The sequence below is a fragment of the Strongylocentrotus purpuratus genome, unplaced genomic scaffold (genome assembly GCF_000002235.5).
Source record: "Strongylocentrotus purpuratus isolate Spur 01 unplaced genomic scaffold, Spur_5.0 spur5_scaffold_14, whole genome shotgun sequence".
Classification (NCBI taxonomy): Eukaryota; Metazoa; Echinodermata; class Echinoidea; order Camarodonta; family Strongylocentrotidae; genus Strongylocentrotus; species Strongylocentrotus purpuratus.
Window position 1 is genome coordinate 9,768,507 of NW_022145599.1, and position 12,636 is coordinate 9,781,142.

At 37.6% G+C, this 12,636-nt stretch overlaps 1 protein-coding gene across 1 annotated transcript in view; it reads right to left on the reverse strand.

The window, feature by feature from the left end:
* The window catches only part of LOC105444521 (sacsin-like), a 31,210-nt gene extending 24,908 nt beyond the window's left edge, over window positions 1-6,302 (reverse strand). Inside the window, exons 1-2 of the mRNA XM_030984989.1 lie at window positions 6,232-6,302; window positions 4,604-4,640 (exon numbers count right to left, since the gene is read on the reverse strand). Of these exons, the coding sequence (XP_030840849.1) occupies window positions 4,604-4,640; window positions 6,232-6,302 (108 nt within the window). The remainder of the gene's footprint in view (window positions 1-4,603; window positions 4,641-6,231) is intronic.
* Between the last annotated feature and the right edge of the window lie 6,334 nt (window positions 6,303-12,636).

A 12,636-nucleotide genomic window follows, 5' to 3' on the forward strand; every position in this document is an offset into this window, starting at 1 on the left:
TGCTTTTGGGACATAAAGCTAGATAACACTATGATTGATAAAATTGATAGTGTCTTGAAAACATTTAGAAAACATTGGAAATTGGAACATTGGAATAAATAAGACATAAATGTGATCATGGCAACCGAGGATGACGAACTTTATTTGACTTTGACGAACTTGGATGCGAAATGATTAGACTGACTGGACAAAGTTAAAATAATGAATGACCAGAGGCGAAATTGACTAAAAATGTACAAGATTCGGAAGTGTCGGGACAAAAATAATTGTAGAAAGTACGAAATTGATTGAAAAAGTGTTAAAATGGACGGGAAAATCTGAATTTACGTAGTCGTTATTCGTGAGAATATATACTTCTCTGTCCCTCTCTGCTAAATCCTCAAAACACAAGTTGGAAACATTTTTTTTTAAACTCCCTTCATTATGAAGGTTGAAATGAATGTTGATACTGCTAGGTTGGAAACAATGTCAAAAGTTAAGTATCAGCTTCTGAATATCCAAATATCATTAAAGAGCACTGTGAGGACTCTTGACACGCATGCAAAAGGTTCGTTCCTTATCAGTGCTACCGCTTACATCCTTGGGCAACGTGTTTTGCCCACATGTTCCCTCTCGACCTCGGTTTTATTCTGGCAACGATAGAGTAATATCATTTGCATGGCCAGCGGGAAGAGCAGTATTATTAATGATTTTCTCAGTCATGTGATCACAATTGTCATACTTTTTTCTGTTTATTTTGCAACGCTTGAGTCGGGAACAATAATAGCGACTGATCAACAGCGCATGCAGATGCATCAACCACTATGAATACAGAGTATTATTAATATCATAACATCGTGTTTTCATGTGATATTGACCCCTGTGCAGATCCAGGGGGGGGGGGGGGGCGGGCCCCTCCCCTGGCCAAAAAACAGGTAAAAACACACTTTTTGTAAACAAAGAAGACGGCCCCCTCCCCTGGAAAAAAAGGGGGTGGGGTGGATTTTGAGTGGAAAAAATCCACTCCCACCCCCCGCTGAGCCAAAAAACATTAGTGGTTCTTCCCCCTCTCTCCTTAGGGGGGGGGGGGGGGTTCTAAGATAACCAATTCTTTAACATTCCGATTCCATGGCAACGGCCTTATTTTGTTACTTGAAATGACTCAAATTTTAATTATAATCAAACGGACGGCTGAAGTCATTAAAGGGATAGTTGAGTTTTGTTGCAGAGGGCGCTACACAAAATATTTTTTTTGTCAGATAAACTGAGTGTCCAATTTGTAAAAAATATACAATTTAAATGACAAAATCATCTTTGATTGATCAAAATCGGTACAGAGACAGCTAAAATATTCATAAATATAACAATTTCTAATATTTGTGGTGGTATCAAATATTCGAGATAGCGCCTTATACGTTTTATACCAACCAATACCAATATTGGCTTTTTGTTGGCTTTTTCGTGTAGCTTATAATACGCACAACCAGCCGGCCCGTGTATTGTTATTATTATGTTATTAATTGATTAACGGTCACCGTATTGTTTTAAAAGTAGAGCTGAATTGGTATGATCGTATTCAATCTAAATTCACAAATGTTAGGGTCTACAATTACCTTCATAGCATTTTTAGGTTTTAAAAAGGGCACTAGAAATGTCATAAATGTCATAAATAAGAATAAGAGCAATAATCATACTTTTTGAAGGCATTTGCGGTCTTAAACAAGAACTCAACTATCCCTTTAAAGGTATAGACCAGCTCTGGTCATGCGTTTGCATTGCTTTTTAATATTTATAAGGTGTTTATTTTCTCAATACCAGAGGCAGTACATATAATATAATCGAAATCATGCAATTAATAATAAATAATAATAAAGTAATTTTTATATAGCGCATAATAATAAATTCTCTATGCGCTTTACAACAATGCAATTTACATCATACTCAGAATAATCAAAATACAACTCAAAATACAACTCAAAATAATCAAAATATAACTCAGAATAATCAGAATACAATTCAAAAGTATAATTCTCAACATCAATTGCTAAACAAAACAACTCTTTCATAAATTTGCTTATTCGTTTAAAACAATAATAATAATAATAATAATGATAAAATACTAAGTCATTTCATGTTCATTTTGTGCTTCTTTAAAAAAACAACACTTTATCTGTTGAATTAAACAAAAATAAATAAATGCTTGTACATGAAATATCATAGTCTGTCAAAATATTGTTTAAACATTTTTTTTTCATAAAGAAATACAGTACTACCTCTGAAAAGAGAAAAAACTCCCCCCCCCCCCAAAAGAGAGATAAAGATACAAAAATACCCCAAAACAACCCCCCCCTCTAAAAAATAAATTAAAAAAACAAAAAACAAAAAAACAAATATAAACATAAAGTAAAGAAATACTGCTAGGATAGAGGGCTGGGATGTTGATTTTTTAAAGTTAATTTATATTACAAAAAACTTTCCAAGGTCTCCCATTTTTTAAAGTGAATTGAAAGAGTATCCCTTTCCATTGCAATTTTTTTGTTCCTCTTTCCTATTTTCGAGAAATGTATCTCTTACTTCATATACATTTGGAGGCTTCCCGTTCTCTCTACTATTAAAAATCTTCAATTTAATCAAAATCAGAATGTGGTTTAGTAATTGCTCTGTTTTCATATTACTCCCATTTATTCCATTATGAATTTTTTTCCAAAACAGTCTGTAGAATTGGTAAATTGAGTTTATCAGCACATTTTTGCCAGAATCTTTTTATCATATTTCATTCAAAAATTACATGTTGATAGGTTTCCTCCAAAATATTGCAGTACGAACAAAAACCGTTTGTACGAAATTTAAATCTATGCAAATGATGGTTTGTATAAACTATTCTATGCAAAAGTTTAAACTGAAATTCTCTCAGTTTACTGTTCAATGTGGAAAACCTTGGTTGAACAAAAATCTTTTCCACTTCTTTAGTTGTAATATTATAAAGTTCCATTAAGTTATGAAATGCTGAGCTGATTTCTGCATTCTTCTTGATTTGACTTTTATACACCATCTTTGCAGTTATTTCCTCAAATTTAAAAACCTTCTTTGCAAATATTAATTCTAAACTAAGGCCACAGTGGATGAACTTTCTTGCAGGCTGAACAATCTGTTTCCATCCGTGAGGAATTATTGAATAGATTGTGTTAACTTTTGTAATTTCTTCTCCTTACTTAAACCAATGGCAATAAAATATGCATCTTTTTTTAATAACACTTGTTCATCACAAATGTGATGAAGTCGATATATATTTTGTTAAAACAAATTTTCCTCAAATAAAGTTTGACCTTCTAGTGGAATAAACTTATTATTATACAATATTTCATTCCCTCTGTATCTCTCTTCTGTTTTAACATATTCTTTCATATCTATTCATGCTTTCAGAAGATTCTGATAAAAGAAGGTACCATAAATTTCACTGTATCTCTCCAATAGTAGCAATAAAATATTAAATTCCCGCCCATTAGGTCTAATTAAATATTAAAAGTAATGTTTCCATTTAATAGCTTGAGTTCCTGTTAAAAGACTTTTTATCCACATTATTCTCTGTGCCTTTACAAACAGTCGGAAATTCATCATTGCGAGCCCACCCTGCGGATAGTCTAAAACATGATGCTCTTTTTAATTTTGCCCTTACTTCTGCACAAAAAAACAAAACATATTTCTTCAATTACGCTATACACCCATTCTGGAACTGGCATCAATGATGACAAATATATAATTTTAGAATAGCCACATACTTTCATTAATTGAATTTTCCCCATTAATGTTAAATCGCGCTGCTGACACCACGTAAAAAGTTTTTTTAATCTTGCTCAATATTTCTTTATGATTCATTTGTTCTCTGATATCTTCGTGTATTGAAAAAATAAATTCCTAGTATTTTAACAATGTCAACTTGCTTCCCAAACGGAAATGTATGAGTGGATTAATTGTGGACCTAAGGGCAAAATGAATGTCTTGTCCTTGTTTAACTTTAAGCCTGATATTTTTATAAAAACATTCAAAAATATGTTTAATTTCCTTAAATGAATTCGAATCTTCAATGAAAAGCGTTATATCGTCTGCATACAGAACTTGCTTTATTTCTGTATTTCCAAAACTGATTCCTTTCATCTCATATGAGCTAAAATTTCAATACACATTGTGAAAGACTTGAACGTTGTGGAATCAATCAGAAAACGTTGATCATCTAGCATATAAGCTTTGGTGTGTACTGCAAGGTTCTGGAATCATCAAAATGATAAGAAATTTGGCCCAGTCTTAGTAAAGTTACAAGCACTGTACACAGAAAGATGTATATGGGACTACCCTATATTATAATTTGCCAAATATATCAATCAATAGGCGGTTTCCCGGCAAAATTTGTATCATCACGTATTAGTAAAAACAAATTCTTTCACATGATTGGTAATAAGAGCTTCCATTTCACTTGTTGAGAGGGGGGCGTTTCAAAAACTGGTCTACACCTTTAAATGCTTACGATTTGTTTCATGTTGTCGAAAATCATAATATTCAGTCAAAATTCCAATATGTCGTGATTCGTTTTCATTATAACGGCCCAGCGCTCACGTCCATCACCTACCTTGTCGCAACCAGACAGTTTATCATATCCGAGGGTCCTAGAAAACAGAAAGTCACCATTTTAAATTATGCAAACTTTCATTTAACCATTTTTTTATTTAAGAAAAAAAGAAGAAAACAAAAATCTGTTTTAGGTATTTGTTTAATACCTTTTTTGTGTCTTCTTTTTGGCGTATATTGACATATTTAAAATATGTTGGAATTGCCATGTACGGTACATGTACAGTGTGTTTCCACTCAAAATGCGCATCCTGTAAAAAGACATCAATTCATTTGGGATTACAAAATGACTTATCCATCACATTATCTGATAATTTTTTCTTTCTGTTTTGTGGCGTGACAACATATATTGTTTAATCAAGAAAAAGAGTTTCATTGAACAGATTAATGGTGTGTCAAAAAATTTGAAATATAATTAGTTTTGATAGTCCACTATTCGGAGTAAATCACACTTTTATGTTTCATTGCACTATACATATGTAATATCCAACACTCAAATGTATATTTAACAAGTTTATTACTTCAAATTTTGTGCAAAAAATGACACTTTTAGTATTTAAAAAAATGTGCGTGGCATCCACTAGTCCAAATTCTGTCCTTTTTTTATGTATTTTTTTAATTCTTCAATCATCTATGTCCTCCTCCACCTACACACATCCCACACAGAGCGTGGTGTCTCCACTCATCGCTCGATTGCCCAAAACCATCGTCGAAAAGAACGTTTAAACTCTAGATGCTTTTGCCAGTGTGCGGGGTCAAAAGTTCGCGCTAATGTATTCTGACGTAAGGCATTCGCTTATGCCCTAATGAATATGCATCAGTAACATCGTCGAGCTGTGTGTGTATTTTGTGTGTGTACTTCAAATCGGCAACAATTAGGTTTGCCCTGCCTGAAACAGGTTTTATGAAAACATTACTATCCCCTGGGCAATCACCCCCCCTGCCGATTACCAGCGGGACTATTACCCCCCCCCCCCAAGGACTATTACCCCTGAGGAAATTTACCCCCTAGGACAATTACCCCCCACATGGACAATTCGTCCCTATTTTCACGAAGTGACGGTAGTGAGGAAAATCGTAACGCAAAGTGAATGCAATTTTTTTCACTACCGTCACTTCGTGAAAACAGCGACGAATTACCTCCCAAGGACAATTACCCCCTGAAAATAACCCCCTAAGACAACCCCCCCCCCTTCCTCCACCTCCTGAGGACAAGTACCCCTCGACAAAATTATGCTTTTATTAATACCAACGTATTATCAGGATGGACTTCCTCCTTAATGAATAGGGGGTAAGTTTCAGGGGTGGGGGTAATTGTCTTGGGGGTGGGGTAATTATCATAGGGGGGTAGTTTCAGGGGTGGGGATAATTGTCCTGGGGTAATTTTCCGGGTGGTGCAAGACACATGTGGGCGATGAGAAGATGGCGCACTTTTAGATACATCACGCATTTTTGCTAAGTGAGAAAACCCGATGCAGAAAAGCAGAAATGTCTGCTAGGAAAAGGATCTTAGATAACCCAAATACCATCGCTAAATACTTTGAACAACCTGGAGACAAATCAGATAAAGAAGCAGAAATTATGGACAATAGCGGGGACAAATGGATACTCAAAGTACGAGTGAAGTACCTGCCGGACACCTCGTCAAATCTATCCCCGAAGCTCTGGGCGTGGAATCTGACAGCAGTACGATGGACCATGTTGACAAGAAACGACGAACAAACGGTAAGGGGCATCAGGCGAATAACATCGCAGCCAATGATACAAAGGATTTGCTTATGACGATTATTAACAAAATGGACAATACAAACAGTAAAGTGGACAAAATGAATGAAAAACTTGACATCCAGACTAGATGTGGCTCTACAGAAGATAAGTGAAAACAGGAAAGACATCGACAAGTTGAATGACAAACAACAGCACAATGATTTTGAGCTAAATGAAACAAAAGACAGAGTGAAAGTGCTTGAGAAAGAAAATCAATGAAAGAAGGAACGTTTCGTTGATCTTGCAGCTAGAGAAATGAGATGCTCAGCTGTATTATTTGGCTTCCCTGAGGGCTGTGAGAAAGGAAATTGTGTAGGGCTGATCCAGCCCTTTGCAGAGTCACATTTGGATCTACAGGGGCAAAACCCGCCTATAGAGGGGGTACACCGCTCTGGTCAGTCATCCAAAAGAGGGGCTCCTCGTCCGATAATGGTTGCGTTCAATCGTTATACCCAGTAGCGTACGCAGGATTTTTTCAAGGGGGGGGGGGGGGGTTGACATTTTTAAATCGGGCCAAAAAAAAATCGCAACGAATCAGCCAGCCGCTGAATAAGCGGGGGGGGGGGGGGGGGAAGAGGATATTTTTATTATTTTTATTTTGTCCCCAAAAAATCGCAACGACTCAGCCAGCCGCTGAATAAGCGGGGGGGGGGGGGGGGGGGGGAGTCTCGAAATTTGAAAAAATTGACATTTTGTTCCGTTGTAAGGGGGGTGGGTAAGGTCACTTTTTTTAGGTTAGCCATTGGCATAATTTGTTTTGGTATTTTTTTTGGTATTTAAAAAAAAAGAAAAAAACACCATAAAGGGGGGGGGGGGGTTGTTCCAAAATACACACATAAAAAAACTGAAGGGGGTTCAACCCCCCCCCCCCCCCTGCGTACGCGCCTGGTTATACCACAAGAAGTGCCGTACTCACAAGTGCCTGAAAACTACTCAAAAACAAACCATTTGTTTATCAGGATAAGGAGAATCCTATTTTCATTGATAAAATACTACCTAAGGAGATGAGAGACCTGCGCAAGAAATATGTCACATACCAGACAGAAAAGGAAGAGCACGGAAGGGCTTACACTTATATCCAGCAAGGCTCTTCTATCGCGACAAACAAACACGGACATAAGTTGAGTATGAGAAAGGCTGAAAGTTAAAGACACGTCAACAGAAAGAGACAGAACTTAAGCAACAATGAAGGAAAGAGCAAGTTGATAAAGCAACAAAAGACAATTTTGATTAAGTTCGTTCAACAAGGAGGGTTATATCAGATCATTTATTTTACTACGCAAGGCGTCGCATGAGCTATGATGAAAGAGGCTGATGTAACAACCTCATGCACACCTTTTTGTTCATTTTTTTTCTATTGTAACTGTATATGTTTTTGTTTGAAATAGTGCAACCAACATTTGATGCTTACAGGATGGATAATGGATTTGGAATTAATGACGCATAACGTACGAAGTGATACTTCAATTACCTGTCAAAGTTTTAAAAAAGGATATAATTCTATTACAAGAAAAACATTCCACCGAAAATCAGATCAAACATAATATTCAGCCATGGAACATCTATGAGCAGATGAATGTGTATATAATATTGAGAAGAACTTCGGACATTAGACTTATTGACTCGGTTAAAGATAAAGTAGGACGTTTTTTATGTATCAAAGTTGAAATATACAAGAAATATTTTGTTATAAACAATATTTATGCACCCAACAACGAAAGAGATGATGTAGAGCTTTTAATGGTTTCTATTCAATACTGCAAGAATTTGATGATGAAGGTCATACATGTATAATAGGAGGTGATTTTAATTTTATTCAGGATTTGGCCATGAATAGAGAAGGAGATGCTATGAAAACAGTTTGAAAGCATTCTTGTACCCTGGTAGTGGTAGACAGTTTGAAAGATTATTTTTGTCTTATTGATATTTGGAGAGTAAGGAACAAAACAACTAAAAGATTCATTTGGAGAAGTAACTCCAATCAAGACTAGACTTCTGGCTCATCACATTGCAAACTGACGTAGTGTAAAATGATATAGTTCCATGAGTGTTGTCTGATCATAATTATGATACATTGCACTTACGTGTTAAGAAACAGAGAATGTGGCCTTCATACTGGAAATTCAACAACAGTTTATTAAACAGTGAGGAATTTGTTGAGGCTCTTAGTGACAATGTTCCTTTATGGGTTGATGATTAGAACATGAACATGGCTACAAAATGCTGTGGGACTGGCTGAAATTTAAAATATGAGAATTTACTATCCCATATTTAAAAAGGAAAAATGTGAAAAGGAAAAGTTGAGACAGGAGCTAGAGGAAGAGCTGAAAAAATACATGAAATTAGCGAAATGAAGCTTGGATGGGGCGGGGGGGGGGGGGGGGGGGGGGGGGGGGGGGGGGGGGGGGTAGTGAGCACTATTTATTTTATTTTTTTTTTTGCTCCCAAAAATTTGAAAATCGCGCCGGCCGAAAAGTCGCTCAATGGGGGGAGGGGGGGTAGTGAGAATTTTTTTTTTTTTGGTCCTCATAAATTTTAAAATTTGTACCCCCCCCCCCCCCCTTGAGCGCCAGGGGGGGGGGGGGGCTCAACCCCCCTAAAAAGGTAAAAATCACGTGTTTTTACATGATTTTTTTTCTTAAGGGGGGGGGGGGGACGGGCCACCCGGCCCGGGCCCCCCTGGATCCGCCACTGGTAACATATACCAATTGTTTGATAACAATGGAGAAATTCTCCATTTTGATTTTTGGAATGAAAAAGATGTTTCAAACAAATATTTTTTACAATACATGGCAATAGTGAACTTTGTGAAAAAAGGGTGGAAATGTGAATTTGATCCCTATAGTTTATCAAATGTTTTTGAATAGAGAAAGCGAAGAGCACTCACAATTAGAGTTCTCGATAACTGAACTATATAAACTCAAGGCGAAAATAGTGTACAAGGGTTTTCTTTCTGAAGTAATAGCAAGACCAGTTTGTGAACAATTATTTTCTAGCACCTTTGATATTCAAGAGAACGATACCTTTCAAGTGCACAATTGAAGTACAAATGAGAGTTTTCCTATTCAAACTGTCACATAACATACTTTATACTAATAACAGATTGTACAAGATGAAATTAGTTGAGTCAGTGAATTGTACCTTTTGTAATTCAACTTTAGAAACACCTGTTCATATATTTTATGACTGTGATGTTGCTTCTAAGCTTAGACAGGAATTTGTTGATAAGATTGGCAAGAAATTTAACGTTAAGTTTGAAGATCTCAGTAGGAAGAGAATGATGTTTGGATTCATTAAAGATTGGAAAGGGCCCAATATTATCTTATTAAATCATTTGCTGCTGATGTTTACAAGATATATTTATATCCACAAATGGAAAAACGCAAAACCAGTTTTAAGTGGGCTAATGGATTTTATCAGTAATACGAAATACCTAGAACTTAACATTGCAAAACAGGAGAAGATTGAAGGAATGCACTATAAGAAATTGTCCCCTGTGGAAGAATTAATGTAAATCCTATGATATACACTGTAAAAAAGAAGTTTTACCCAGTATTTTCGTATTGTTTGACGTTTTTCATTTGTTTTTACCTGTTGTAATTATTGTGCAGTTATTTTATGATTATTGTTACCATGATGTATGTACGAAGTGATTAATATAAGTTGTATTAAAAGAAAGAAAAGAAATCCGGGTGGTAATTGTCTTTTATTTTTTTATTTTTTTTATTTTTTTTTATTTATTTTTTATTTTTTTTTTTTTTTTTTTTGGGGGGGGGGGTTTCTGGGGGGTTATTGTCTTCGGGGGGGGGGGGGTATTGTCTTCGGGGGGTAGTTTTCCGGGGGAAATTTCATGGGGGTTATAGTCCTTAGGGGGTAGTTTTCCGTGGGGTAATTTTCCGGGGGTGATTGTCCAGAGGGTAATTGTCCTGATACGCCTGAAACCCTTTCCTGCACTCACTGCCCCGATGGAAAAAACTGAAAACACTGGGTGGTAGTTTGAACCTTTGACTGGTGTTTTGTCAGTAATACCGATCTCATCACATGGCAACTTCTCGTCTAGATTCAATGACATTCTGACTTGCAATTCATGCCATTGTCAATCCATGTTTGAATAAATCAGCGGTAAACACTCGTGCGTGAATTTACTAATCCTTGCTTTATAATATTGTTTTCAGTTGTGGCTCGTTCCGATCCCGGGGGGGGGGGGGGTACTCACGTATATTGGGTATACGGGGATGTGCCGCTCGGAAGGGTGACTTTTTCAGGAAAGATCCTTAGACATGGGTCCCTTTTTTCATTTATTCCTTTCCCCTCTTTTCTCCCTCATTTTCTCCGGGATTTTGGGATTTTCTCCTACATTGCAAATGCCTAAATCTCTCCCATCTCTAAATAAATGAATCCTTCGGCTGATTGCATTTCCAGTGTACGAGGTGTACGCACTGACCTCAAAGTAGCTCGTAAACTCAACTAGATCCCGGGGTACCACATATATCACGACCCCATGGGCTCTATACCGGGTACTCATATGGCATAATGCGCGCTAGGTATGGTATCCGCCCGTATAGGGGTCGTACCCCCGGAAACTTGTAGCGCTTTGCACGCTGAAAATGATATGATCATCAGCTATACCCTGCGTACCCTCTGTCCAGCAGCCGGGCAGCAGCGGGGCTCAAGCAGGGAGCTATATAGCCAATGCTTGAGAGCTCGTGTACGGGTACGTTAATTAAAACAGGAAAAGTCCTTCAATTAGAACAGATGCTAGAGGTGCTAGCACAGTATAATTATGTTGCATGGTGTTTTCATTTTTATGTGTGTAAACTACTTGTAAACTACATGTTGTATGGTACAGTTAATAAACAATTTTATCGAGAAACTGCAAAATTTTTGGCCATTGTATTAATACACACATAGGTGCATTACTATCCTGGCTGTGTATTAAAAGCTGTGCTATTGATTCTCAACATTTCAAACACCACTGTATAAAACTCAACCAATTTCACTAAAAATCTATACTTTAGTGACAATTGATAAGATCTAAGTAGCAGTAAAATACATTTTTTCAACTTTCCGATGTTAGAAAGAATAATTAAAAAAATCAAATTGTGAGTCCACTGTCGAACTTGCCGATCAGCCGCATCGGCATTATTGTGTGCATCTCTGTGTTACGGAGCCCGGGAAGGGACATGGTAAAAATATTTTTATCTCGTTAAAACGAGATAGTTATCTCGTTTTAATGAGATAGTATCTCGTTAAAACGACATAGTATCTCGTTTTAATGAGATAGTATCTCGTTAAAACGACATAGTATCTCGTTAAAACGAGATAGTTATCTCGTTTTAATGAGATAGTATCTCGTTAAAACGACATAGTATCTCGTTTTAATGAGATAGTATCTCGTTAAAACGACATAGTATCTCGTTAAAACGAGATAGTTATCTCGTTTTAATGAGATAGTATCTCGTTAAAACGACATAGTATCTCGTTTTAATGAGATAGTTATCTCGTTTTAATGAGATAGTATCTCGTATAAGTCCATTGCATACTGGAACCGGGTGGTCCCTGTATTAACCCAGATAACAATACGACGTTACGCCAACGTGGGGCCAACGTAAGCTGTTACGTTGGTCCAACGTCACCAACATGATGTTGGGCCCACGGCTTTCTTGCCGGCGGGCCAACGTTGGCCCGACAGTGACAAAATGACATTAAGCCAACATCGGGCCAACGTTGTGCCGACCCCTATCCGACCATATGTGCCGATGTCCTCCCGACATTGAACCAACGTTATGCCAACCTCTTTTCCACCGTATGCCGACGTCTTTCCGACATTGGACCAACGTCGTCCCAACCCTTTTTTAACCATGTGCCGACGTACGACCAACGTTATGCCAATCCCTATCCCACCATGTGCCGACGTTGTTCCGACATTGGATAAACGTTATGCCAACCCTTATCCCACCATGTGCCGACGTCTCCTCGACATTGGCCCAACGTTATACCAACCCCTTTTCAACCATGTGCCGACGTCTCCACGACGTAGGACAAACGTTATTCCAACCCCTATCCCACCATGTGCCGACGTAGTTCCGACATTGGACCAATGTTATGCCAACCCCTATCCCACCACGTGCCGACGTCGTGGGCTGTTACGTTGCGCCATCGTCGCCAATGTGATGTTGGGCCAACGGCTTTCTTGCCGGCGGGCCAACGTTGGCTCGACAACGACGAAATGACATTAAGCCAACATCGGGCCAACGTCCCCCGACG